General features: G+C 45.1%; 1 protein-coding gene and 1 long non-coding RNA gene across 3 annotated transcripts in view; one reads left to right on the plus strand and one right to left on the minus strand.

Annotated features, from left to right (window-relative positions):
* The window catches only part of NCS1 (neuronal calcium sensor 1), a 60790-nt gene extending 39846 nt beyond the window's left edge, over positions 1-20944 (plus strand). Inside the window, exons 3-9 of one of the 2 annotated variants that reach the window (XM_081847299.1) lie at positions 1582-1606; positions 11396-11534; positions 15834-15912; positions 16270-16358; positions 16981-17058; positions 18030-18147; positions 19608-20944. In XM_081847299.1, the coding sequence (XP_081703425.1) occupies positions 1582-1606; positions 11396-11534; positions 15834-15912; positions 16270-16358; positions 16981-17058; positions 18030-18128 (509 nt within the window). In that variant the 3' untranslated portion in view covers positions 18129-18147; positions 19608-20944. Of the gene's footprint in view, positions 1-1581; positions 1607-10742; positions 11196-11395; positions 11535-15833; positions 15913-16269; positions 16359-16980; positions 17059-18029; positions 18148-19607 lie in introns of those variants that run through there. The other variant, XM_081847300.1, reaches the window with a different exon arrangement.
* LOC309333680 lies at positions 7387-10667 on the minus strand. The gene is made up of 2 exons (XR_014152670.1): positions 10385-10667; positions 7387-7468 (listed from the first exon to the last, which is right to left on the minus strand). It is a non-coding gene; the product is annotated as an uncharacterized lncRNA (long non-coding RNA).
* Positions 20945-27069: the final 6125 nt, after the last annotated feature.

Below are 27069 nucleotides of genomic sequence, written 5' to 3' on the forward strand. Positions count from 1 at the left end.
CCACCAGGCCGGAGCCAGAGTTGAAAAGGCCCTGGCTCTGGTTGAGGCTAATCTAACTTCCTTAGGGCCCGGGACAACTAGGGTGTTGCTATTGATGGACCTTGAGGCTCTCTGTGGGTGGTCCTGTAGGTACGAGAGGTCCTGTAGGTACGAGGGCCCTAAGCTTAAGAGAAGGGATTAAGAGACATCCTGAGCCGGCAGAGATAGAGGAGAGAGAGAGAGAGAGAGAGAGAGAGAAACGACTCTATGCAGTTTGAACTTAGAGAAAAAAGCTATCAAACCTCTAGCGCTTTTCTTGGAATAGGAATGGCTGTAAAGAGTAAATAGAAGCAATATTTTTTTCAAAATCAAGATAGAAAACGACAGGAGTTATAACAGTCAATAGGAACAGATGATGTGAAACTGGGTGCGAACTAATGAGTAAAAAAATTATGGAATATTGTTTTCATATATGATCACAGTGGAGAGACTCTTGTGTGGACAAATACTTATTATTTAATATATGGAAGAATGTTGAGGTTACAGGAGACAAGGTTAATATTCTAAATTAGAGAAAAACTATTGCTGACATTTAATATTATTAATAATAATAATTAGATAATACCTTTTGGACTTTTGTGTAAAAATGAAAATGAATTAATCTATTTTGGTCAGAAGATTGGGGAAATATTGTGTAACAGAAAGGAGATCAGATGGGTGTCACTCTGGAGTCCATATTTTGAATAATTTCTTTTATGTAACTGACAGTCAGAAAATAAAAAGTCCTTTTTACTTTTCTTCTCTACTTCTCTTTTCTTTCTTCTCTTATTTTCCTTTGATGTTTTCTTTTCTCTTTGTTTTTAGTTGATTAGTTTTTTATTTTATTGCATTATGAAAAAGCTTTAATAAAATCTCTTTTTCTTTAAGGTTCTAGCCTGCTAGCCAGCCAGCCACAGCCTCTTCCACATTACTCCATTTCGTTCTGACCCAACCCGTCTTGTTTTTCTTTTCTAAATGACATTCAACGTTATTTGGCTGCTGAGCATTATCCTCATTAGACTGAGTTTTATTATAATGGGGGGAGGGGTTGCCTCTTAGATTTTATTGCTGTTGTAAAGATGTGTTGTTGATATCTCCCACTGTTCTTTTGCTCTGGAGCTCTTGACACTCACTGCTTGCCTTCAACATTAGAAGAAGCAACAGCAGCACTGGCAGAATGTTCAAATTGGTGGTTACATTCAATGAGTGACTAATTTGTGTTCACAAACATTTGAGATGTTCACTTTATTCACATGTAACATTCAGTGGAGTGTAGGGTCCATGTGCCTGTGTACCCAGGCAGTTGAGCTGTGCAAATCAACAAGTGGGCACTCTTTCACACAAACACTTGCATGTGTGTAGAGGCAGCTTGTACCATAAAGTGTGAGCAAGGCTTCAGTTGCTGATAAACAATGGTACTGTGCTTGAATCAAGTTTAAAGCAGTGAGTCAGAATGTATGAACTAGATTAAAACATTTAGGTAGTGAGAACTGAGAACTCAAAACTGCATTTTTCTTTGAGTGACCAGTAAACACACTCTCTCTTTCTCTGTTCTTTTTCCAGTTACGGAGAAGGAGGTCCAGCAGTGGTGAGTACTCAGAGCTATTCTGGAGTCTTGTGAGTTCACAAGCATGCACATTTGTGTTCGTGAGCACGAAAAAAGCGAAATGGGGAGTCTGCTGCTACCATTGCACAGGTGTACATGTTATATGCTTGCCTGATGGTCTCTATAATTTCTTGTCTCATTTGTGGGATGCAATTTCTGGAATGGAATGTAGCATCTGTAGGCCTGATAATTTGGGAGGAATGAAATCTTGACTGGGCAGAGGAACAAAGCAGGGGTGAGGAACTTAAAGCTTGGGGGCCAAATGCGGTCCTCCAGACCCCTCTCTTTGGCCCTTAGAACTCTCCCTAAGCCATTTCCCCTTCTTCTCAGGCCACACCCACTTTCCAGCCACACCCCTCATTGACTCAGCTTTGCATCCTGAGTGCTTTTGCCTGGCTGGAATGTGTCATTGAACTCTGATAGTGCTTCTTGCTTGCCTGGGGGAATATTATAGACACTGTGTGTGTGTGTGTGTGTGTGTGAGAGAGAGAGAGAGAGAGAGAGAGAGAGAGAGAGAGAGAAAACAACAACAACAATTAGCCAACTATACAAAGGTAATTATTTTACATTCATTGCTCCAGTTATTTTGCCTCTGACTCCCGCTGTGTTAGTTGTAAAGAAACATAGAACCATAGAACTGGAGAGCTGGAAACGTTCCCAAAGGTCATCAAGTCCACCCCCCTACAATGCAGAAATTTCACCTAAAGATTTCCTGACCAATGGCCTTCCAACATTTGTTTAAAAACTTCCAATAAAGGAGATTCCATTACCTTCTGTCAAACAGCTCTCACTATCTGACAGTTCTGCCTAATGTATAGTCAGAAACCAAATGCACTGAGAGACTATTATTATTATTTATTGAAAACTTTCAGTTAGAGAATAGAATAGAATAGAATAGAATAAAAGGAAAAGAAGAAAACAAAAACAAAAATTAAAGAAAAAGCAAAAAAAATGAAATTGTGATATATATAATTATGTAAGCAACATAGTTATTCCAACTAATGAAAAATTACTAACAATATATTACAGTTTTTACATGTGCATTTTTATAACTGCATTACAAATATCATTTTATTTATTCATGCACAGTCTACATCTAAATGCAATCTGTTCGTATATTGCGAGTGTTGTCATATCTTCTATCAGTTTAAAGCGGGCCATGGTTTTATCTTTCCAATAAATCAATATCAGTCTTTTGGCAGAAGTTAGGGTGCAGAAATTCCATTTACAGTGAGAAACTTGATGTAGCTCAAGAAACAAGGGCTGCTATGTGCTACATTTATGGTGGAAAAATGCTCTGCACTCCCTCAGAGGCTCTCTTTTCTTTGCTAGGATTGCACAAGCTCCCATTCCCCACCACCCTGCTTGAATTAAACCCTGCATGTATCTGATTTGCAAAACCTTCTCATTATATTTTCATCTTGTAGATAACGCTTAAAAAAATAATAAAAATGGCTGTGCTGTGCAATCAATGGTGCCTTTCCTCCAGGGCATACATACAGTCTAGAAAGGCTGGCTCCTTCCCCAAACCTCTCTAGTGTTTTTTTTTTTTTTGGAAGGCGTCCAGCTGTTATCAGGGCAAGACAGGCACCACTGTTTACAGCCTGGAACGCAAATGCAGCTTCAGAGCAGAATATTCAATTCCAGGCATTTCCAGGTAGGGCTGGGAACATCCCTTGCCTGAAACCCTGGAAACCCTCAATCTGTTTCCATCATAGCCAGTTCTCTATAGGAATTTTCATTAACTTAAGAGCTGCTGCCTGAGTTTGCTTCTCCCCCTCCTTTTTTCTTTTCTGTGATGTCTTTTAGATAGCTAACAGGGTAAGCACACACCCACCCACACCCACACCCCTATCTCTTTCTCTATCTTTATATTCTATCATATCTATCTATCTATCTATCTATCTATCTATCATCTTTTTACTTCTAAGCTGCCTGGAGAGAACTTTCCTGCTGAATAGCAGGGTAAAACATGTTTTAAATTAATAAAACAGCAACAATTCTATAAATTACCACCCACACCAAAATATCAGAATTTGAAAACACTGACAGAGCTATAGCTTTACCAAGTTTACAGAAGACATCAAATTATTCAGCACCATAAGGATAGGAGGAGATGATTGCAGAGAGCTCCAAAGGAACCTCTCCAAACTGGGTGAACATGCATAAAAATGGCAACTGCAACTAAGAAGAGCCCTACTGGATCAAACCAGTGGCACTTCCTGTTCCCACAGTGGCCAACCAGATGCCCTGGTGGGAAGCCCACAAACAGTACCTTGTGATGTATGTTAACTGGTTTTCAGGGGTATACTGTCTCCAACAGTGGAGGTAGGACAAAAGAAGAGCCTGCTGGATCAGGCCAATGGCAATCTAGTCCAGCCTCCTGTTCTCACATTGGCCAGCGAGATGCTGCAATAGGAAGTCCACAAGCAGGACCCAAGCACAATAGTTGTTGCTCCCCAACAACTGGTATGCAGAGATAGATTGCATTTGAACAGAGAAACTTAGCTACCATGGCTAAGAAGATCCCTGCGGGATCAGAGCAAAGGCCCATCTAGTTCAGAATCCTGTTTTCACAGTGGTCAACCAGATGCCTCAATGGGAGACCTTTAAGCAGAGCCTGAGCACAAGAGCATTCTCCTCTCCAGCAGTTTCCAGTAATGGTATTCAAAAGCATTACTGCATTAGGCTGTGGAGGGAGAACATGGTCAATGATCCAGGACAAACCTAATAGCACATTCACTCATAGGGCATAATTAAAATGATGGACATTTGTTCCTACTGGACTGGGAATGGCCACTAACTTGGGCAGCTTTGAAAAGCATTTAGGCAAAAAATGGAGGATGAGGCTATCAATAACTACTAGGCATGATCAAAAGGTGCAAAGACCCTTCCTTCTATCCTTCCTTCTACTAAATCAGTCCATTGGGGTCCACTCAGCTCACAGTGGCCAATCAGATGCCCCACTTGTAGGACCTGGGTGCACAGATTCCCAGAAACGGGTATTCAGAGACATGCTGCTTCCAATGGTGGGAGAAAGAACATCACTATTGTGGCTAGTAGCGATTGATATTCTCTTCCATGAATTGACCTAATCCTCTTTTAAAGCCATTCACATGGATGGCCATCACTGCACACTCTTACCAATAACTGCTCCAGGAAATTGAGAGAAGAGGCACCCTTAGTCTATACAGAGATTCCTTTCTTAGCACATAGCACATCGCAGGAACATTTCTGCGCATTCCCTCTGCTGATGCAAACATGCTCACTTATTTGCAGTTGAGTGTGGCCAGTTAGCAGGCCTGGCTTGTTCCAGATTGAACAACAAATTGCACTGTTAGTCACAGAAGAATAAACACTTAGTTCGTTCTTCCTGGGAAGGAGAACAGCATCCGTCTGAAATGAAATGAAAAATTCCGCCCACAACTCTCCCGCTCCCTATAGTTAATCAGCTGGCTAAGCATTAAATGGCTGGGCATGGATGTTCCATTCTATTCCTTTCTCAGTTTCCTTCCAGGGAATGGTTTGGCGGATGGGAGGTGAACTTGTATGGGGGCAGAAGAGCTCTTCGATTTGGAGCTTTTGTGCTTCACTCATGCTCAGCACATGATTGATATGGCTTGGGCCCAGGCTTAACTGAAAGATTGTACCTCCTTCTACAAACCCACCCAATGTACTCAGATCCTTGGGTGAGCACCTTCTCTTGGTCCCATCAGAAGCATGGTTTATGGTGACACAAGAGAAAGAGAGAGACTTTTCTGTGGTGGCTCCCATATTGTGGGATTTTCTCCCAAGAGATGTTGGACTGGCTCCCTCTTTGCTTTCCTTCTGCCTGCAGGCTAAGACCTTCCTGTTGAGACCAACTAAGGTGCAGGTGATGCTGATCACTGGATTTGAAAGGCTGGCTCTAAATGTGTTTGCATGTATTTTAACTATTGTTATTAACTAGTTTCTTTTTATTACTTTGCATTATATAAGGTTGTTTTTTAAATATTGGATGCTGCCTTGAATCCCGTCTCAAGAGAAAGGCAGGATGTTACTACTACTACTACTACTACTGCTGCTGCTGCTGCTGCTGCTGATAATAATAATAATAATAAATGAACAATAATGATTAACTTCATTGTTACACTGTGGAACTCCCTCCCACAGAAGGCAGTGATGGCCACCAACTTCAATGGCTTTAACAGATGATTTGACAAATTCATGCAGGAGGAGAGGACTATTGATGGCTGCTAGCCACGATGGCTATGCTCTGGCTCTGACCATGGAGGCAGAGCATAGCCATTGTGGCTAGTAGCTATCAGTAACCATCTCCTCCTCCAGTTCCTGAAAATGGCAAGAGGGGATGGTGCACTTGTGCTCGGGTCCTATTTGTGGGTTTCCAGCAGGCATGTGGGTGGCCACTGTGAGAACAGGATGCTGGACTAGGTGGAATCATCTTAATGTTCTTTGGTCAGTTGGTTAGAGCGTGGTGCTGATAATGCCAAGGTTTCAGGTTCGATCACCATATAGGACAGCAGCATATTCCTGCACTGCAGTGGGTTGGCCCTTGGGGTCTCTTCCAACTCTACAGTTCTGTGCTTCTAAGGCATCTTCCTGTGTTCCTGATTTAGTGCTACCCCCTCTGCAAACTCCCACAAAGGTGGCCACCCTCCCCATTTCTCTTTTGTTCCAACAGCCCTCAAATGCATCACCGCCCCATTTCTGATTCCTGCTGTGTCATGGACAGCAATGAGGGAAAGAAGATGCTGCCTCTTTTGCCTGTCATATTTCCTGATCAGTTTCATCTTAGCACACACAGCCCCCCCTTCCCTTGCTGCTCAGTTTGATACTTGACAGATTCGGGTGGCCCTGTTGCATAATGCTCCCCTAATCTCTCCCCCTCCCCACTTCTCCGCCCCCATCTGCTATTTCTCTCTGTGTTCCCCCCCCTTCCTGTTCCTTGTTTATTCCCATTTTATCTTGGCACGTGGGAAGGAGATGGTTCCCGCACAGCTTGGTTTGGGGAAGGGAGGATTAATTCCCCATCAGAACAGGCTGTAAAGGTGGGGAATTCAACTAGTGTTAAACTAAACAGCATCCAGCATGGGAGTAGCCAAGATTTTTGTTAGAGGGGGAGGCCTTTTGTTGAGGGGGCAGGTCTTTTGTTGAGGGAGCAGAACCTCAGTTTGCTATGGCCCCCCCTTGGCTATGCCCATGGTATCCAGAGAGGGAGTAATCCCCACCTCAATTTTGTTTCATGCAACTGAAAAAGGGAGTGTGTGGGAAAGAATCTGACATTCTCTTATAGGTAATGTGTTAAATTAAATCAAGTAGAAAAGAGCTTTCTCTTGGGCCATCTCTCACCTTGTGAGATAGTCTGATAGTGTGACCTGTTTTAGGAGATTGTGAACTGAAAGAGGACTCCGATGGTGCAGTGCTCTGTAGATGCAATGTAGAGCATAGCTGCAGTGACAGTGGTGCATCTGAATGGTTGAACCGAAATGGGAAACCATTGTTTGAAGTGGGTTTGTTAACCACACTGAGTAGCACAACCATGCTAACTTTATGCTGGTACCTCAGGCAGACTTGGGAGAGCTGTGGCCATCTAGATGTTGCTGGACTACTCACATCCTTGTCTTTTGGACATGTTGGCTGGTGCTGGATGAGAGTTGGAGTCCAACCATATTTGAATGTGGTTCCTTAGCCTTGATCTCAGAAGGGGCATTTCTCTCTCATGGAGTAATGCCTTTTCCAAATAGAATCACCCCCCCCCCCCCCGTTTCTTGTATTCATCCGTCCTTTGAGAGGGGAATACCTTTTCTTAGAATGATAAACACTGGGCAGAACCATGTAAGCCACCTTAACATCCATGGAGAAAAAGAAGGGAAATACATGCAAGAAAGAAATAAACGAATAAGTAAGCAAGCTCCCTGCCAGAAGAAAAGTAGCAGAGCAAGATAGAAGGATTCTAGCTAACGCTTTTTCTATTTGTGGGGCGATGCCTTTTCTAAATGTTAATCAGCATGGATAAATATTTGAAAATGATATTTCTCCCCACCTACCATCTGTGGTGGTGCAGTCCATTCTGTCAATATTAGGACTGTACCACCTCCTGGATCAGCTGTGCTGAAAACGATAAAAAAAATTCCTTTTTAATTTGTGATGTAATATTCAAATTCAATAAAAATATGTGTATCCAAAAAAGGGGGATGTAGGTGGTGCTGGCCTCTGTTTGCTGAAAATCTGGCTAAATGCTCTTGGAGGTGGAAGATGATGAGGTCTTGCTGTTGAGATAATTTCAGGGAATAGATTAAAGTGGAGAGCAGGGTCTGAAACCAGGTCACCCTCACTTCGCCTTCACCAGCAGAAGGCAGCCCTTGCAAATGTATCATCAGCTGTTCCTTTTGTGTGCCTGAGGTGTGTCAGAGGGATTGGTTTCACGGAAAACACCTGATCTCTGACCTGATCAGCCCAGATTCCCCTGGGTGCCCCAAACGCAAGGGCTTCCTGTGGCTTATCTTGGATTGCTCTTTTAGAGCAGAGTTTTGGGGGCCGAGGTTGAATGGTCTCTCTCTCCTCATCTTACAGTGTGTATGAGAAAAGGGATATGGATTCACTCTTTGCTTTAGCCCTTTGTCGTATCTTAAGGTGTCTTTTGAGAAAGAGACCTCCCACACACGGGGGGGGGGACCTTCCCCATGGGCCATCTTGGCAGGTGGGCAGAGCACCCTGCATTGTCTCCCCGGTCTTCCCACTGATGAAATCTAGATAGCTTGTTCCTTGGGTCAGAGACCTTTTCTTTTCTTTTGCCTTTTGATGTGTAGTAGGCAGCGATTGACACCAGCTTGAATGGTCTTAAAAGAGGATTCAATTCCCAGCATCTCCACCTAAGGCTGGGAATGTCCCCTGCCTGAAACCTTGGAAGGCTGCTCCCATTGGCCCATCTGGTCTAGCATTCTGTTCTCAAAGTGATTAAACCAGATGCCTGTGCAAAGCCTGAAGGCTGGACTTGAGTGCAATAGGAACGCTCCCCACTTGTAATTCCCAGCAACTGATATTCAGAAGCGTTGCTCCCTCCAACCGTGGAGGCAGAGCACAGCCATCATGGCTTGAAGCCACTGATAGCCCTCTCCTCCGTGAATTTGTCCAGTCCTCTTTAAAGTCATCCAAGGTAGTGGCCATCACTGCCTCAAGTGGCAGCAAGTTCCATAGTGTACATTTGCACTGCATGAATATGTCCTTTCTTTCATCCACTCTGAAGCCTCCAACATTCAGCTTCATTGAATGCCCGTGAGTTCTTGTATTATGAGAGAGAGAAAAAACTTTTCGCTACCCACTTTCTTCACACCAGGCATAACTTTATAAACTTCTGTCATGTCACCGAATCATGATATGAATGCGAATGGGATCCATTCCGGAGGCTGGTTCATAACATGAGCAGAACGCAACCCGCATCTGCGGGTCACGATTCGCCACTTTGCGCATGCACGTGACGTCATTTTGCACATGCGCAAGCGGCGAAACCCGGAAGTAACCCTTTCCGGTACTTCCGGGTCGCTGTGGGACACAACCTGTAAACACTCAACCTGAAGCAAACGTAATATGAGGTATGACTGTATAGGGGAATAGTGAAATCATCCCTGGGATTCCAAACCTCCTGTAATCATGTAGGGAGGATCAGGCGCCTTCTTGTGCCAGTCAGAGGAGAGGTGTGCCAGCCAGTCTTTCCCCCCCTGCAAGTGGGCTTATATGGAGAAGAGCTACCTATTTAAAAAACAAACAAACCCTCAACCTTCTAATGGCATGCTTTGATCAAGCCAGCCTACCCATAAGCCTCATGCGTGCATAGGAAAGGTAATCCAGAATCCCACAGTGACAGCTGCCGCATCCATCAAGGTCCCTTTTCCTGTAAATATTATTATAACTCCTGCTGCTGTGTTACCGAAGTCAGAAATAACAGCTGGGGGAACAGGGTGCTGGTTAGTAAATATTTTGGCCATTTGTTCCTGTTGCTCCCACCACAGACTCAAGGGAGTAAGATGGATTTCCACTGTGTTTTGCCTCCCTTTGGATGTGGGAAACCACAGGAGGGAACTGTGCTCTGATCCTGCTTATGAGTTTCCCGTTGGGCTATCTGGTTAGCCCCTGTGAGATCTGGATGCTGGACTAGATGGGCCATTGTCTGCAGCACAGTGGAATGAAGGGGGTGCAAAATGAGACCACACTGCTGGATCAGGCCAGCTTGGCCAGCTGGAACATGGGAAGCAGTGATGGCCACCAACCTAGCTAGATGGCTTTAAAAGATCAGACAAATTTATGGAAGAGAGGGATATCCATGGCTATTAGCCACAATGGCTGAACTCTTCCTCCATGGTTGGAGGCAGCAATGTTTCTGCACCACTTGCTGGAAGCCACAGGAGGGGAGAGGGCTCCTGTGCTTAGGTCCTGTTTACAAGAGTGGTGGACTTGTAATCTGGTGAACCGGGTTCGCGTCTCCGCTCCTCCACATGCAGCTGCTGGGTGACCTTGGGCCAGTCACACTTCTCTGAAGTCTCTCAGCCCCACTCACCTCACAGAGTGTTTGTTGTGGGGGAGGAAGGGAAAGGAGAATGTTAGGCACTTTGAGACTCCTTAGGGCAGTGATAAAGCGGGATATCAAATCCAAACTCTTCTTCTTCACCGGGGCATCTTGTTGGCTACTGTGAGAACAGGATGCCGGTGTGATACACCCACCCACCCACTTTTACACAAATAGTTGAGTATAAATCTTTTTACTTGTCAGGTTGGTAACATTTGAACAACAAGTATTATTTCCAAACTCCTCCAGACAGCGTCTGCATGAAGTCCCCACACCTCTCACTTTCACAGTCAATATAGAACTAACAGAAATAACCAACCAACTGCCAACTGCCTATTCTCAACTGCCAATTCTCAACTGCCAATTGCCAACTACTAATTCTCAGCTGCCAATTGCCTACTGCCACATCCTTTCCCCAATATCATCTGTTCTTTGTGAAATACATTCCCAATGAAATTACATTACAAATACTAACATCAAGTAGGTGCAGGCCCATTGTCATGATCCTGCTTCAGGGGTCTTCTTATCTTCTTCTCCTCTACATTGGGGGTAAGACTAAGGGAGGGACTTGATTAAGACCAAGCTAGTCAACTCATGGCAGAGGCAAGAAATGAACTCATGGCTGATTTTAGCTCAATCTTTTGAGCTGTTATGCTGCCTTCACTCTCAGGGTTTCTTAACTGAGCCAGCAGGCTCTTCTCTTCTAATGCATTTATGTTAGGCAAGGGAGACATTTTCATTCCCCAGTATTTCCTGAACGTTGTGTTATTCCATGCCATGGAGTGTGGGGGAGGAGAAAAGTGCCCCTTCTGCTGGCTGCCATTCCCCGCCCCCCAGGAATGCCCTCAAGCCACACATTAGCCAAGGGCATTCTGGGAAAGGAAAATGGCCACCAAGTGCTGCTGGCAAAATAAACTCTGGAAAGGTATAACCTGAGATTTCCTGGGAGCTGGATCCCATGGGTAGCAGCACTCAGTGCCAGTCTTACTCAGAGCAGACCAGCCAAAGGTATTAGCTCATTAATTTCAGTGGGTATACTCTTGAGAAGAACAAGTTGGATATAACCCCGTGTCCCTTGCTTTCTGCCTTGCTCAAGGCTGTATCATCAGAGCCACCTTGAACAGAATCTGTAGCGCCTTGTCAATACTGTGAGGCACCTTGGTGATATGCCTCAAGCTGTTTCCCCCTCCCCTTTCTTCCTTGCGCAGGTACAAAGGCTTCATCAAGGACTGCCCCAGTGGGCAGCTGGACGCTGCTGGGTTCCAAAAGATCTACAAGCAGTTCTTCCCCTTTGGGGACCCAACCAAGTTTGCCACATTCGTCTTCAACGTCTTCGACGAGAACAAAGTAAGTCCACTGCGTTCCTCTGTGATTCGCTCCCCCCTCACTTCCTTATTCTTCCTTCTCCTCCCCTCTGAAGCATTAATGGAGCTTGCCAGTTAGAAGGCATGTACACCCACACACACACAGTTGCCAGGTATCACCTGAAGTCTCCAGACTGGCCTGGCTGCCTCCAGGTGGCAGGCAGAGGGCTTGAATCTCCAGGTGGGTGAGAGGACCTTTAATTATAATAAACAAAATTATTAAGAGGGCTTGCAAGCTACAGCCTGGCAGGAGCTTGCAAGCTACAGCCTGGCAGGAGCTGGCTGCAAATTACAGTGTAGGGTCTGTCCTCCTCTGCTTCCCTGTCCCAAGTAACCTCCGTGTCTAGGGCCCACCCTCATGACATCACTGCCCCCTGTGACAACACCTTGGTTTCAGATTTTGGCCCTGAAATCTCAGGGTCTGGGATGTTCCTGACCTGACAAACCCTGGGCCAATGTCCCACCTCCAAACCATAACAATTTCCAGCTCAGCTGGTCTAAAAAGGGAGGAAAATCCATCCCTTTGCTCCATAGTGGCTGAAAATTGTTGCCTGCTCAAGTCCCTAGGGGTGAATTTATTTATTTACCCATTTATTGGTCTGTTGTTATTAGGGAGGAAATGAGATTAAGTAAAACTCCCTCTTTAAAGCAAAACTGGATCTCCCCTTGTTGAACTTCCACCCGCAGGTAAAGTCTATTTTCTTCCAACAGACCTCTGGGAACTGACTGTTTAAGGAAAGGGCTTTCAGAAAGTGCTGTGCTTTTTTATTATCTGTATTTTACTAGAATTGTTTTTATATGTTTTTAATTCTATTAATTTAATTCTATTAATTACTTTTTCATGATTATCTTTTTAATGTTTTTAGCCTTGTGTATTTTATCTTAGTTTGTCTTAATTTCTGTAAGCTGCCTTGAGTCCTGGTCTGGGAAAAAGGCAGAATATAAATAATATTAATAGTTAATAATAATATCATCTACCAATACCAGCTCCAAGGTGCAAAAGACATGCCATTAAAATGAAAGAACAAGGGTGCCTCTGAGCATATTCTGAGTCTAGAGATTTGTTTGCAGTTACACAACTGAGCTAAGCTCACAGTCCTGTCATAAGCAGAAAACCATGTGTGATCAGCTTTCTTTCATTTCAGTAGCCTTATTTAGGCAGGATAAATAGTTTTATTCCTAGTTTGAACCCTGACTAGGGACTGGTAGATCTGTCAGTTTTGATTTTCCTCTGTGTCTCATTCCCCCACCGCCACAAATCATAATTATCTGAGCTTGTTTTAATTTGTGTAACCCAACTTGACTAGCAGTCTGCAAAAAAGGCAGAATAATAATAATAATAATAATAATAATAATAATAATAATAATAATTACAACACTCAAAGTAGGAGGGATGGAAGCAAGACATGTCATGCAACTGTGGAAAGCCTCTGCTGGGACAACTGCCCCATCCAGTAAAAGTAGCAGGAATTACACAATCCATCCGGTTAAACATTGCCAACTGGTAAACTCACCTCCACCATCTCAAAATCAGCAGAGCTGCAGTAAAGCAAAATGCTAATCAGACACCTGCTCTTTTCTAAGTTGTTCCCCACAACCACTTTCCTCCTCTGGCATTTTAATGCTCCCCTTTTCCTTTCCGAAAGGGATCTGAGAGAATTAGGTTTATCCCACTGAGGAACATCCCTCCCACCTTGAGCAAAGGTGACACTTGTAAACATCTTTGCAGAACCGTGGATTATTTTACTTTTTAGGTGGGAAGGGAACTGGAGGAGCCCAGCACCTGGCTATGCTCACCACCATCACTGTGAATCAGTTTATATGTATGCCACTTTTCCATTTTTTCATGCTCAAAGTGACTTATAGCAACATACAGAATAAAATACAACAACATTTCAAGATAAGAACCTAAGAATGAGCCTAAGAACCTAAGAAGAGCCTTCTCAATCAGGCCAATGGCCCACCTAGTCCAGCATCTTGTTCTCACAATAGCCAACTAGATGCCCCATTGATAAACCCAAATGCAGGACCTGAGCACAAGGGCACTCTCCCCTACTGCGGTTTCCAGCAACTGATATTTACAAGTGTTTACTGTTTGAATGGATTGTTTTGATGAGGGTAATCTGATGAAGGATGGGCTAGAAATATATTGAATAATTTAACTTAAGGAAAGTACCTATGAAGGTCCCATCTTAGAAAAGGTATTCCTCTGTTAGGCTGCATCCACACTATACATTTATAACATCCACCCCCAAGAACCTTTCAAACTGTAGTTTGTTAGGAGTGCTGAGAATTGTGGGCTTCCAGGGAGATGAATGGTGGTTCGGCTGTCTCTCTGTTAGCTCGCGATTGATGATAGTCAGATAGATAGTCCGACTATTAAATCACTCTGGTGATAAGGGTGATCAAAGAGTACCTTGAATGCTTTGATCAAGGCTGCTTTCTGCTGTCTGCACCTGTGGGCTTGGACGGGAGCTAGAAAGAGCTGGCAAGCTAAGGAGTGACATTTTGCTGAAACACCATGTAAACACCCTCCATGGGTAGAAATATTCACATCCTCTCTTTCTTAAACGTTTCTGGGACACGAGAAACCACAAACCAGAGAGACAAATCTGTCCACTGGTGAAAATCTACAGTCCAGAAACTTGGAATAACAAATTTTTGTCATTAAGAAGAACAGAAGGAAAATTGGTAGTTAAAGTAATAATAGTAACAACAATTTTATTATTTATATCTTGCCCATCTGGCTAAAACAGAGTGAAAAGCCTGATTTATGGTTGAAAATAAATCTTAAATGGACAAGGGAATTCTTGGTGTGAAGTGTCTTCCACCTTTTTCTGCTTTTTGTCATTAAGGAAACTGAAAGTTAATTGCCAGTACTCCGGCATTCCTCTGAGATAAGAGCTATTGAAGCTGTGACCTTTAGGAAATATTAAGGTAGACTGAGCTGTTAATAACACCCAACACATCAAAAGCAACCAGTATGGCAAAGGTACCTTTGGATCTCCCAGTGACTGTTGGTATTGGAGAATGACGGAGAAATGCATAGAAAAGAGTGGGATGAATGAATGACTAACTAATGGGAAGATGTGTCAACACCTTTCAAACAAATCAGGAAGAATGCTCCCTGTTGTATAACCTTGCAAACAAATTGGAATGAATGCTCATTAAAGGCCATATATGATCTAAAAAGACGAAGAAGTGTTTACTGCCTCTGATCAGGGAGGCAGAGCACAGCCATGGTGGCTAGTAGCCATCTAAAGCCTCCTCCTCCAGTGGCCCATCTAGTCCACCATCTTGTTCTCACAGTCGCCAGCCAGATGCCTCAGTGGGAAGCACAAGGGCACTCTCCCCTCCTGCAGTTTCCAGCAAATGGCAATCAGAAGCATTAGTGCCCCAGCTGTGGTGTGGAGCATACAAAACAGATCACAATTTATACAAAATGTCTGTAAGACAAACAAACATTTCACACTAAGAACAACTGAAATGATGCCTGACAACAAAATATAAAACTTCCACAAAATACACCCCCCCACTAGGCATGGAGTGGGGCAAGGCAGGTGGGAAAGCTTGCCCTTGATAGTTCCAACAGAATCTCGTTTGTAGCAATGCTCAGCTATGCTGTATTTCCAGGTGCTTGAGGAATTTTGATTTCTGTGTCTCCCAAAGTGAACCGGCATGGATTTTGCAGCTCCTGGACTTAGATATGTGGATTGAAATATCCTACAGAATATTAAACACAGAGCTCTCGGCTCAACAGATTTAAACATGTGAAAATTCTGTGAGTGCAGTTTGAAATAAAATGCATTTACAAATGTGTATGTAGAATTTAAACTCCACTTAGGAACATCTTGTTTGGGGATAAAATGCATCCTGAAATATGTATTTAAATAGGAATTTTCTTGCATATTTTTTCAAAACTAGCATAGATTGGACACAGGACAGGATAGATTTTTGATAGAGCGTGTGAGGAATTAACGTGGAGCAGAAATAGATTGAGGCTTCTATCCCGTGCTGCAATGCAAGAGAGTGCATGGTTCCCTTTCCAACTGTGAGATCCCATCCTCTTCCCCAGTCATCACAAACTACCTTGTTTGGGAAGCAGCCTTATAAGAGTCAGGGCTATTGTTCCATCAAGCTCAATAACATCTGCACTGACTAGCAGCAGCTCTCCAGGGTTTCAGACAGGGAGCTTCTCTCCGCCCTACCTGGAGATGCCCCGCTGCCCTGGGCCATCCTAGGTGGCTCCAGCCTTACCAAATCACTTTTCTGTTGTTCTCAGGATGGAAGGATTGAGTTTTCCGAGTTTATCCAAGCCTTGTCGGTCACTTCCCGGGGGACGTTGGATGAGAAACTGCGGTGTAAGTGGTCAACTGGATTTGAAAATTAAAACTGGTCCTATCAGCATTCAACACTCTAAATTAGGGCTCAGCTCCCACAATCCATCCCCGAGCAAAACTGACCTTTGCAATGTGAGCTAAGGCTTCCTTTTTGGCATGTGGCACCCTCAGGATCTTGCCCCTTTCCCTCTTGCTCTCAGATAGCAGCTTATGAAAGTCTTCTGCTAGGACTGTACATAGCACGCACATGCGCATGCAGACACACACACCATCTAGGCATCCAGATGATGCCTAGATGAGGGCGGGGCTAACATTTAATTAGGGCTTTTAAGCCTCAGGTGAGCATAACTCTCCCTAACCTTCTACTTGTGGTTTCAGGGGCCTTTAAGCTGTATGATCTTGACAACGATGGCTACATCACTAGGAATGAGATGCTGGACATCGTTGATGCCATTTACCAGATGGTGGTGAGTGTTTGAAAGAGCAGGATGCAATATGAGTAAGACTCCAGCTGTTATTTATAGAAAGAGAAACTAGGTGGAGGGAAGGGCAAATGCTAGGCTCCACCCTGGAGGAGCAAAATTTGGTCACCTGGGTAATTCACAAACAATTTCCAGGCGACCAGTCAAGGATGCTTCTGTAAATGGGGGAAGTTGGAAGTTTATGTTGGTTTTTCCCCCAGGCTGCTACAAATTATACTCCTTGGGGTGAATAAAACCTCTAAAGGCTTTTGTAGTCATAGGCCTAATTCACACCATACCTTTAAAGCACTATGATACTAACTTAAACGGTCAAAGGTTCCCCCCTAAAATTCTGGGCACGGGAGTTTGTTATGAGTAGTTTAGCAAGGAGTCCATATTCACAGGGAACTCTGGGAATTAATTGTAGCTCTATGAGAGGAATAAGCAGGTCCCCATAGAACTTCCAGTACCCTTAACAAACTACAGGTTCCCAGAATTCTTTGGGAGAAGCTTGTTTATTTATTTCATTCCAGGCCAGGAGGCAGAGACTGAACCCCCCACCTTCTCTTCTCTTTCTCTTCTCTTCTCTTCTCTTCTCTTCTCTTCTCTTCTCTTCTCTTCTCTTTAGGGGAACACTGTGGAGCTCCCTGAAGAGGAAAACACCCCAGAGAAGCGGGTGGACCGGATTTTTGCCATGATGGATAAAGTAAGATGCTTCCAGACATTGTCTCACCTTGAGGCAACCATCCAGAAATTGCCAGGCCCGTTTACCCTGCCACCCTCCCACACCAGAGATCACAACCAATGTCCCCCATGTCCTGCTTCAATGAATTTGAGGGTGTCTTTTGAGGATCCAGAAGGCAGGCTGTCTCCACCACCCTATTGTCAGGCTTATTCCCACATGTAGCAAACTCCCCAATGGGCAGAAATGGATCCGGAGATCTGCATGGGCAGTCTCTGCAGGAGGAGTAAGAATTGTAGCTGAGTGGCGTAGAGAAAACTCAGGCCCAGGGGCAAAACTCAGGCCCAGTTCTTTATCTGGTCCTCGGGGCTCTCCTCAGACCACTGCCCTTATCTGCTTCACTTCAGAACTTCCTGAAGTGTTTTTGCTTGGCAGGAATGTAGCCTTGAACTCTGATCATGCCTCTTGTTTTCCTACATGTTGGGTAGAGAGAGGTGTGTGGGTGCAATCCTCTGACTTTGGTTATTCAAATATACAAGACAACACCTGTTGTTCCACCCTCTTCTGCATATGGTCCCACCTATCATGATCATCTGGTCCCCAGAAGATTTCCTATGAGGAATTGAGGCCTTTGGCTCTATACATGTAGAACATCTGTTTCAAAGGCAGAAGGCCCCATCATTTCCAGTTAAGACTCCGTGCCTGATGGTCCTGGAGAGCTGCTGCCAGTCAGGATCAACAGTAGTGGGCTAGGTAGGCCCAAATGGCTTGACTCCATACAGAAACAGTATTTTGGGTTGAGGATTGAACCTGAGAGCAAGCAAAGCCACAGCTTATGTTCAGTCTCTAGCATCTCTAGGTAGAAAATGTGAGGCTGGGGAGACCTGAGCTCAAATCCTCCCTCAGCCATAATGGGCCAGTCACACACACGCCCCTACCTCACAGAGTTGTTGTGGTTATCCTCTCTGATCCCTCACTGTTGTCTGTTGTCCTAGAATTCAGATGGAAAACTCACCCTGCAGGAGTTCCAGGAGGGCTCCAAGGCTGACCCTTCCATTGTTCAGGCGCTCTCCCTCTATGACGGACTCGTATAGCTTGCAGTCTTATGCTTTGGTAAGTGGGTGTGTTTTTTTAAAAAAGATAGAGGGGGGGCTGTGGGGTTGCTTTGGGAACATCTGAATGCTGTGCCCCCTCCCCGATTTATGGGGAATACATCCTCAGCTTTCTTTAAGAGGGGGGTTCAGAAAAGGGCAGCCCAAATGATTAAGGGGATGAAGCAACTCCATTGTGAAGAAAGGTTGCAGCACTTGGGACATTTTAGATTAGATAAAAGGTGAGGAAGAGGTGACATAATAGAAGTTTATAAAATTATGCATGGCATGGAGAAAGGGGTTACAGAAAAGTTTTTCTCCCTCTTGCATAACACTAGAAATCGTTGACATCCCAAAAAGCTGAACATTGGAAGATTCTGGACAGATTTTAAAAAGTCCTTCTTCATGCAGTGCATAATTTAATTTTGGACCTCACACAGGAGGCAGTAAAGACCATCAACTTGTGTGCTTTAAAAGAGGAGGGGACAAATTAATTCCACAATGGCCATGCCCTGCCTCCATGGGTGGAGGCAGTAATGCTTCCTCTGACTACCAGTTGCTGGAAACTTCAGGAGGGGAGAGTGCTGTTGTGCTCAGGTCCTCCTGAGGGTTTCCCAGAGGCATATTGTTGGCCATTATGAGAACAGGGTGCTGGACTAGATGAGCCATTGGCCTAATCCAGCAGGCTGTTCTTAGGGTTCTTGAATTTGATAAAATTTCCATTTTAATTGATGAACAGGTAGAATATGAGGATAGCATTGCTCAACTCATTGTCTAATTTTCAAGATTTCCATTCTGTGAATAATTTACTGATTAGTGGCTTGTCAAAATACATTGGGTTTTATCCAGTTAGCCTGCTCATGAGGAGACCCATTGTAATTAAGAAACCTAAGCAAGTCATGTTCATTAATATCAGTAGGTCTCCTTTGAGTTGAATATGCAATGAGAGAACAGATTTATCAACCTGAATGCAAGTGCTGGGAGTTTGGAAATCTGCCACAGGAGTGGGTTCTGCCTGTGAGGTCAAATAATTGGCAAGCTTTTGATGTCCATATTGCAAGTTTGTTGTGTCAGTAGAGTCAGCAAACACCACCAAGGATCAACAGACCATTTGGAGAGACCAACTTATTGCTTTCCAAATCTGATTTAGAACTAATAAAACCTAAAACAGACAGCCATTAGAGTGATAATAGAGGGGTTCCCACTGTAGTTTAATGAATAAGTCCCTCTTTGCAGGGAACTCTGGAAATTGTAGATCTGTGAGGAGAATAGTAAGTTTTCACAAGAACTCTCAACACCCTTACTGAACTACAGTTCCCAGAATTCTTTGGGAGAAGCCATGGCTGCCTAAAGTGATATTGTGCTTTAAATGTATGGTGTGAATGTTGCCTTAGTCTGTAAGCATAGGAATGTCCATCAAGTCAAAATGTTTGTAACAATTTTGTCCCCCTTTTAACTGCTTTTCTGCTCCCTTTTTTTCAGACACACCTGAAGGAACCCCCTTCCAGTGCCATCAAACACCCACCTCAGACCAGACTCTCTCGCCTGACTTATGCCAACCCCTCATCGCGCTAAAAACGTGGGAGAGGGGTGTGCTTGGAGCGTGACGTCAACCCAACCACTTTGTGCTCAAAAACCAGCTCGTCATCTCCATTTGCCAGCGTCTGCATTTAACAACGATTTAAAAAAAAGAAAAAAGAAAAGTGGGGGCGGAGGAGGAGAAAGCAGTGATGAAGAGGATGATGAAAAGATAAGCGCCATTTCCTTGGGGCCATGAAGAATACTCTCACATGTTAATATTCTGTTTTGTTTGTTTCGAATGGATTAAGAACGAGCACCATTTTTAAATATCTCTTATGGGGGTGGGGAGAATCATGCAGACTGGAGATGTAGGGTCCCATTAAGACGTCTTGTGTCAGGGCGCCACTGGACTGGACCGGAACTGTCAGAGTGGATGGCTTAATCGCAGCTAAGCTTTCGCTTTTAAAATCCTGGGGGTGTCGCACGTGTGTGTGTTGGGGGGGGGGTTAAAAATCCATTTGAAATTGATGTCCATCCTCATTTGGGTTTGTGGTTCAAGTTGCAATGCTACACACACACACACACACATTATTTTGATGATTATTTGGGGTGTGACATTGTTATTGTATGCTCTCATTTTGTGTGTGTGTGCGTGACGGAAAAGTGAGACGCTTTTTCTTCTTTTGAATGACCTCTGAACAAGCGGTAGCTATTTATTTGCCGTTTTTTGTGTGTCAAAGCTGCTGTATAATTTTTTGTCTCGTGTCTCAGAAAAAGAACAAACAAACAAAAAACTCATGCTGCAGGGGTGTTGTCCCTCACAGAAGAAATCTAAGCCAAAAAGAAGAAAGAAAGAAAGAAAGAAAAAAAGATCCCCACAACTTATATATGTCTGCTGTGCTGCCTGGCTGGGGTAGAAGGGGGTCAGTGTGCCCTCTGATTATGTTGTCTTTCGTCCATCTATCCATCGCCCTACCCCAAAAGGCCCCAAACTTCTTGCTCTTGGCAGGCCTTGCATCTGGGACTTGCGATGTCTGCAGCACCCCCTCTGAATGCTGTCTCCCCACCTCTTTTGTATTTCTTTATTTTCTGCCCCCCCTGCATTCATTTTGCCATTTTGCCTACATTGTAAAAGAGGAATGATGAAACAATCCAGTACCCCAAGTTTTTCTCTCTCTCTGCATGAAACTAAAGAAGTGTTAATGTGGCCAATCTTGTTGGAGCTTTAAAAAAAATGACAACAAAAACACAGTTCTTTCTGAAAGGAAGTAATAATAATGACGATGGTGATAATAGTACCTCTGTTTTTGTTTGTTTGTGGGCTTTTGGATTCTTACTTGTTGTTGGGAGCATCCGATCTTTCTCTAACTCTCTTCTGTTTTAAGGCTAATATCACCACTGGGGAATTTTAGCTAGTTCCTCAGAATTCTTTGGAAGTTTCGTCTAAGGGGGGAAACCTCTAAAAATTAGCTGCAACCTCACTTTGGGCAGAACCCTGTAATGACACGGTGGCAAATGGATCCCCTGGGAGAAAATTCACTTAAGGGGTTCAATACAGAGGCTCAAACCAGATTCTCAATTAGACTTTTACTTAGTAATGTATTACAGGTCAGATTCCAAAAAGTCTGTGAGAACTTTCCATTATGAAACACACTTTATTCTGCCCTCTTCTTTCACCCCAGCACCTCAGCCAATCATAGTCATTGGAAAATGTTGCCCAGCCCAATTTGTACTTGCAGAGGCCTCTTTGCATCTTATCTTGAGCTCTTTTTCGCTCTAACTTTCAACTAGGCCCCTCCAAAATTGGTTCTTAATTATTTTGTGGTTAGGCCATAATCCTGCGCATGTGAAGCTGGCTTCACTAAACATAGATCTCAACTTCAATTCCTCTAATAATTGTTCCTTCTTGGGTCAGGGAAGGGGAACCTGTGCCCTTCTTAATGTTGCTGGAGTCCGACTCCCATCTTCCTTGATGATTGGCCATGCTTGCAGGGGTTGCTGGGACTTGTAGTTCAATATTATCTGCAGGGCCACAGGCTCACATCTCTGTCAAGGATAAATTCCCAACTCCAGGCCTAGTCCTGTTCCTGACATTGCTACTGTGGAGCTCCAAATTCCATACCTGCCCAGGGAGCGGCTAACATGAAAAAGAACAATTTTATAGCTGGCTGGTCATGTGAGACGGGTAACCTGTTGCTGGATTACAGAACCCATCAGTCTCAGCCAGTACAGCCAGTGGTGGTCAGGGATAATGCAGGTTGTTGCCCAGCAACATTGGAGGGCACCTAGTTGGATATACCTGATATGAAGAGTCTGACTTCTCAGGAATGGGACGTTTTCAGGTCTGGGCCTCTATTTGGAGATGTTGCCTGCTCAGCTCCTGTGTGTAATCCTGGAGGATGGCAGGCTCCTCTTTTTCCCACGAGGGCTAATCAAGCTCTGGGTTGATCCTGACTGGAAAATGGTGGGATGTGATAGTTCTCTGAGGTCAGCTGCTGCCCTGCCCAGTTGTAGCTGTCATATAAGCAAAAACTATTAGAAGGCACCCTGATCTGGAGGTGGGGTGGGGATTGCAAACCTGTCCAAAACAGGCAACGGACCTGTCATCTGGACCCATGCACCCACAGGGTGTTCATCTTGCTAGCATTCAGCTTCAGATGGTTGGCTGCCATCCAGCCCATCACCTTGTCCAGACGCCAGGTCAGGACTTGAATGGCCTACCTGATTCAGATGTTACAGGGAGATGGTGCTGGATGTCATCAGCATTTGGATGATACCTCACTCCAAAACCCCTAATGACCACATCCAGTGGCTTCATATAGGTGTTAAAGAGCATCATGCATAATTAAACTATGGAAATTGCTCCCACAAGAGGCAATCGTAGTCACTGACTCAGGTGGCTTTGAAAGAGGAAAATAAGGCTATCAATGGCTACTAGCGACAGGGGCTCTGCTCTGCCTTCACAGATGGAGACAGCAGTGCTTCTGAAAGCCAATTACTGAAAACAGCAGAAGGGGAGAAGGCTGTTGTGCTCAGGCCTTAGAATCATAGAACTGTAGAATTGGAAGGGACCTCGTGGATCATCTAGTCCAACTCCTTGCAATGCAGGAATATGCAGCTATCTCATACGGGGATTGAACCTGCAACCTTGGCATTATCAGCACCACACACCAACTGAGCTACCCAGACTAGTCTTGCTTGCTGTTTTCCCACTGGGGCATCTGGGTAGTTTATATGAGAACAAGAGGCTGGGCTAGATGAACCACAGTGGCCTGATCCAACAGACTCTTATGTTATGATACTTTGAACAAAGTCTATATCAGTTTCAGGTTTCTGTATCGTCTGAATATATTTCAGTCATTTTGGGGGATGAGAACGTTATTTCATCACCACACCACCAAGCTTTTCCAGGAACCAGGGCACAACTGTCTTCTGTGTGTGCATGAGAGACAAAAAAGTCTTTATTCACTCAACTGTGTTCCTCATTACACAAAGGCCTTTCCTTTGTGAGAGCACCAATCTTCTCACGTTGACTCCCACCCAGTGGACAAGGATAGGTTTGTGCTGTTAGTCGGTTCCCCACCCCTAGGCTAGAGCTCATGTAACCTTTTTCAGTCAGAAAAAAAATGTTCCAGCCCTCTGGCAGTTTTATTTAGGGGGGGAGTGAGATCCCCCTCCCCAGTAGCACTTAAATATCCTATTTTGAGAAGGCCTGCTTAGAACAGCACACGGTATTCCTGAAGCGGACACATGGCCAGGTTACATAACAGTGGGTCAGATTATTCCTGCTTCATTGTCAAGACCCTGCAAACATCAGAGTTCCCACAGGGCCAGAAGTAAATATGGTCAAAGGTAGGCTGGGAGGTTGGGGCAGGATCATATTTTGGAAGGGCAAGGCATGCCCATCTGTAGCTACTCTGACTGAGGACTGACATGGATGTGAGGGTTTTTATAAAGCCTGGTGTGTCCCTATTGGCTTCAAGATGCCAGCTCTTTGGCCACTGAGAAGATGTCTTCTCACCCTTTTTGCTGATGGGTACCAATCACAATGAAAGTCAGCCACTGAGGATGGGCTCCTGCGGTCCCTCTGGAGAAAGTACATGGGAAGAACATTGAGGGCTGCAACGGTGGACAAGGAAGAAGTGTTGCTGTGGATATCATGAAGGGACCCTGCACTTTTGAATTTGCCACTAGACTACTGTGGTGTCCTATAGGGCACATCTAATGCCCTTGGTTTCCTGAGAGACCAGAATTCTGATAGGTGGAGGAAGTGATGATGACTGGTTGTAGAAGACCTAGTTTTGAGAGACCCCCCACACACACACCCTTCAGTACCGTACATAAAGCTACCACTTTGCACCAGCATCACAAGACCCTGTTTTGGTCTCCATGAGTTACCAGTGGTAGGACCTGACATCCTTTGGAAGTTCTCGTCGCCCCCCTCTGGTTTATTTCATGTAACACATTAATTGGGCTTTCACTTTGCCAAATGTAAGGTGCAAGGAATGGATTGTCCATCCATCCACAAGGTGCTTCAATGCTGTTGGCTGGTGAGCGTGCGTCTTTGCTGTTTCATTCAGGATTCACATCGTAGCAGGAGATGGATCCGTGGGGTTGCTAGGCAACTGCATCTCCCACTGACGTAGTGGTGTTGCCTGGTGCCACACATCAGCAGCCCCAAGCAGTGAAAGGATATCTCATTTTGCTCAGCAAGACCCCGCAGAGGACAGCTTTTATGAAGTGGCTTTGAACGAAGGGAAGTCATTCAGCAGCTCCAGAACAGAAAGCTCTCTGGAGTAAGTAATGTGATTCACTGCCTCTAAAATCCAAACCAGTTTCCAACAGTGCTGCCTTCACCTTCTCAGGGGCAGAGCATCTGCTTTGCATGCAAATGGTCTGAGGTTCAATGCCTGGCATCTCCAGGTTAGGACTGGGAAAGAAACCCTCTCAAAGATACTGGAGAGCTGCTGCCAGTCAGTGTAGACAATACTGAGCTGGAATGACCAAATAGTATAAGGCAGTTTCCTATGCTCCATGTCTGCTTCCTCCGGGTCACAGTTCAAGCTTGAGGAGGACTCTTTACTGTAGATGTTGCACAGTTGGGGTTGTCCTCAGTCACCTTTCTAAGGTATCCTCATTGTTAAACCATTCCTGCTCTAGGCAACACTTCACTGTCGTCGTTATCATCATCATCACCATCATAATTTTTATTTATACCACGCCCTCCCCAGCCAAGGCCGGGCTCAGGGCAGCTAACAAGCAATAATAAAAACCAGTTGAATGATTACAACTTAAAAACAAAATTAAAATACAACATTAAAATATTGAAACATTAAAATATTAAAATGTAGCCTCATCGCAGGAGGAGAAAGGAAAAGAAAAAAGAAAGAGAGGAAGGGAATCAAATTGGCTCCAAGCCAAACGCCAGGTGGAACAACTCTGTCTTACAGGCCCTGCGGAAAGAAATTAGATCTTGCAGGGCCCTGGTCTCATGAGGCAGAGCGTTCCACCAGGCCGGAGCCAGAGTTGAAAAGGCCCTGGCTCTGGTTGAAGCTAATCTAACTTCCTTAGGGCCCGGGACCACTAGGGTGTTGCTATTTATGGACCTTGAGGCTCTCCATGGGGCATACCGGGAGAGGCGGTCCCGTAGGTACGAGGGTCCTAGGCCGTGAAGGGCTTTAAAGGTCAAAAGCAGCACCTTAAATCTGACCCTGTACTCCACCGGGAGCCAGTGCAGCTTGAAAAGCACTAGGTGAATATGCTCCCATGGCAGAGACCCCGTGAGGAGCCTCGCTGCAGCATTCTGCACCCGCTGGAGTTTCTGGGACAGCTTCAAGGGCTGCCCCGCGTAGAGCGAATTACAGTAGTCAAGCCTGGAGGTGACCGTCGCATGGATCACTGTGGCCAGGTCGGGGCGGGAAAGGTAAGGGATCAACTGCTTGATGTGGCGAAGGTGGAAAAATGTCGCCTTGGCTGTTGCTGTAACCTGCACCTCCATGGAAAGGGAGGCGTCAAGGATTACACCCAAACTCTTAACGGAAGGCAATGACACTAATTGGGCCCCCGCAAGAGAAGGGAGTTGGTCCCTCATCCCCATGCCATCCCGACCCAGCCATAGGACCTCTGTCTTCGAAGGATTTAGTTTCAATCCCACGAAACCATCCAGCCACAGCTTCCAAGCATCTGGTCAGTGTGTTTGGGGCCGCGTCGGTGTGGCCATCCATCAGCAGATAGAGCTGAGTGTCATCAGCATATTTGTGACAGCCCAGCCCAAAGCTCCGTATAATCTGGGCAAGGGGGCGCATAAAGATGTTAAAAAGCATCGGGGAGAGAATTGCGCCCTGCGGCACTCCACACACAAAGGAGTGGTGCGACGACATTTCCCTCCCTAGTGCCACCCTCTGTCCCCGACCAGAGATAAAAGAGCACAGCCAGTTACGGGCTATGCCCTGTATCCCCACATCTGCGAGGCGGTGGTCCAGAAGATCATGAACGACCATGTCAAAGACTGCTGACAAATCTAAAAGGATCAGCAGTCCTGACCAGCCTCGATCCAGTTGTCTACGGAGATCATCTGTTAGGGCAACCAGAGCCATCTCGGTCCCAAAACCAGGACGGAAACCGGACTGAAATGGATCCAAAGCCGATGTTTCCTCCAGAAACCTACCAAGCTGTTCAGCAACCACTCTCTCAATTACCTTACCCAGATATGGTAGATTTGAAACTGGGTGGTAATTGGATAGGTCTAAGGGATCTAGTGAAGTTTTCATTAAGAGTGGACACACCACTGCTTCCTTCAGTTCCCCTGGGAATGTCCCCGTGCCAAGGGACAAATTGATAATTTCAACTGGGGGGTCCGCGCGACATCTGGACACTCCCTAATCAGCCAAGACGGGCATGGATCAAGAAGGCAGGTGGTGGGCCTACCAACTTGGAGGAATCTATCCACATCAGCAGGGAGCATCTGATCGAAATGGTCCAACACTGGACCTGAAGTCAGTCGAGGGGCCTCCAGTTCAGTCACTGTATCTAAATTGGCAGGGAGATCACGGCGGAGCAACAGGACTTTCTCCACAAAAAAGCTCACGAATGCCTCACAGCTGTGGGTCGAATTTGTGCTTTAATTTGGTTGTCCTCCTAAGGACGTTATTGACCTAATTATTCTAAAAAGTTGTGCCGGGCGAGAGCTAGCGGATGCAATGGAAGCTGCAAAGTAAGATTTCTTAGCAGCTTTCATAGCCATCTCATAGGCTTTCATAAGCGTCCTATAAAATGTTCTTGAGGCTCCGTCACGAGTCCGTCGCCATACTCGCTCTAGCCGTCTAAGATCCCGCTTCATTTTCCAGAGCTCCTCAGTAAACCAAGGGGCCCGGTTTCGACGGGGTCGCAGAGGGCGCTTAGGCGCGATCTCATCAATGGCTGC

The sequence above is a fragment of the Podarcis erhardii genome, assembly GCF_964252035.2.
Source record: "Podarcis erhardii genome assembly, chromosome: Z".
Lineage (NCBI taxonomy): Eukaryota > Metazoa > Chordata > Lepidosauria > Squamata > Lacertidae > Podarcis > Podarcis erhardii.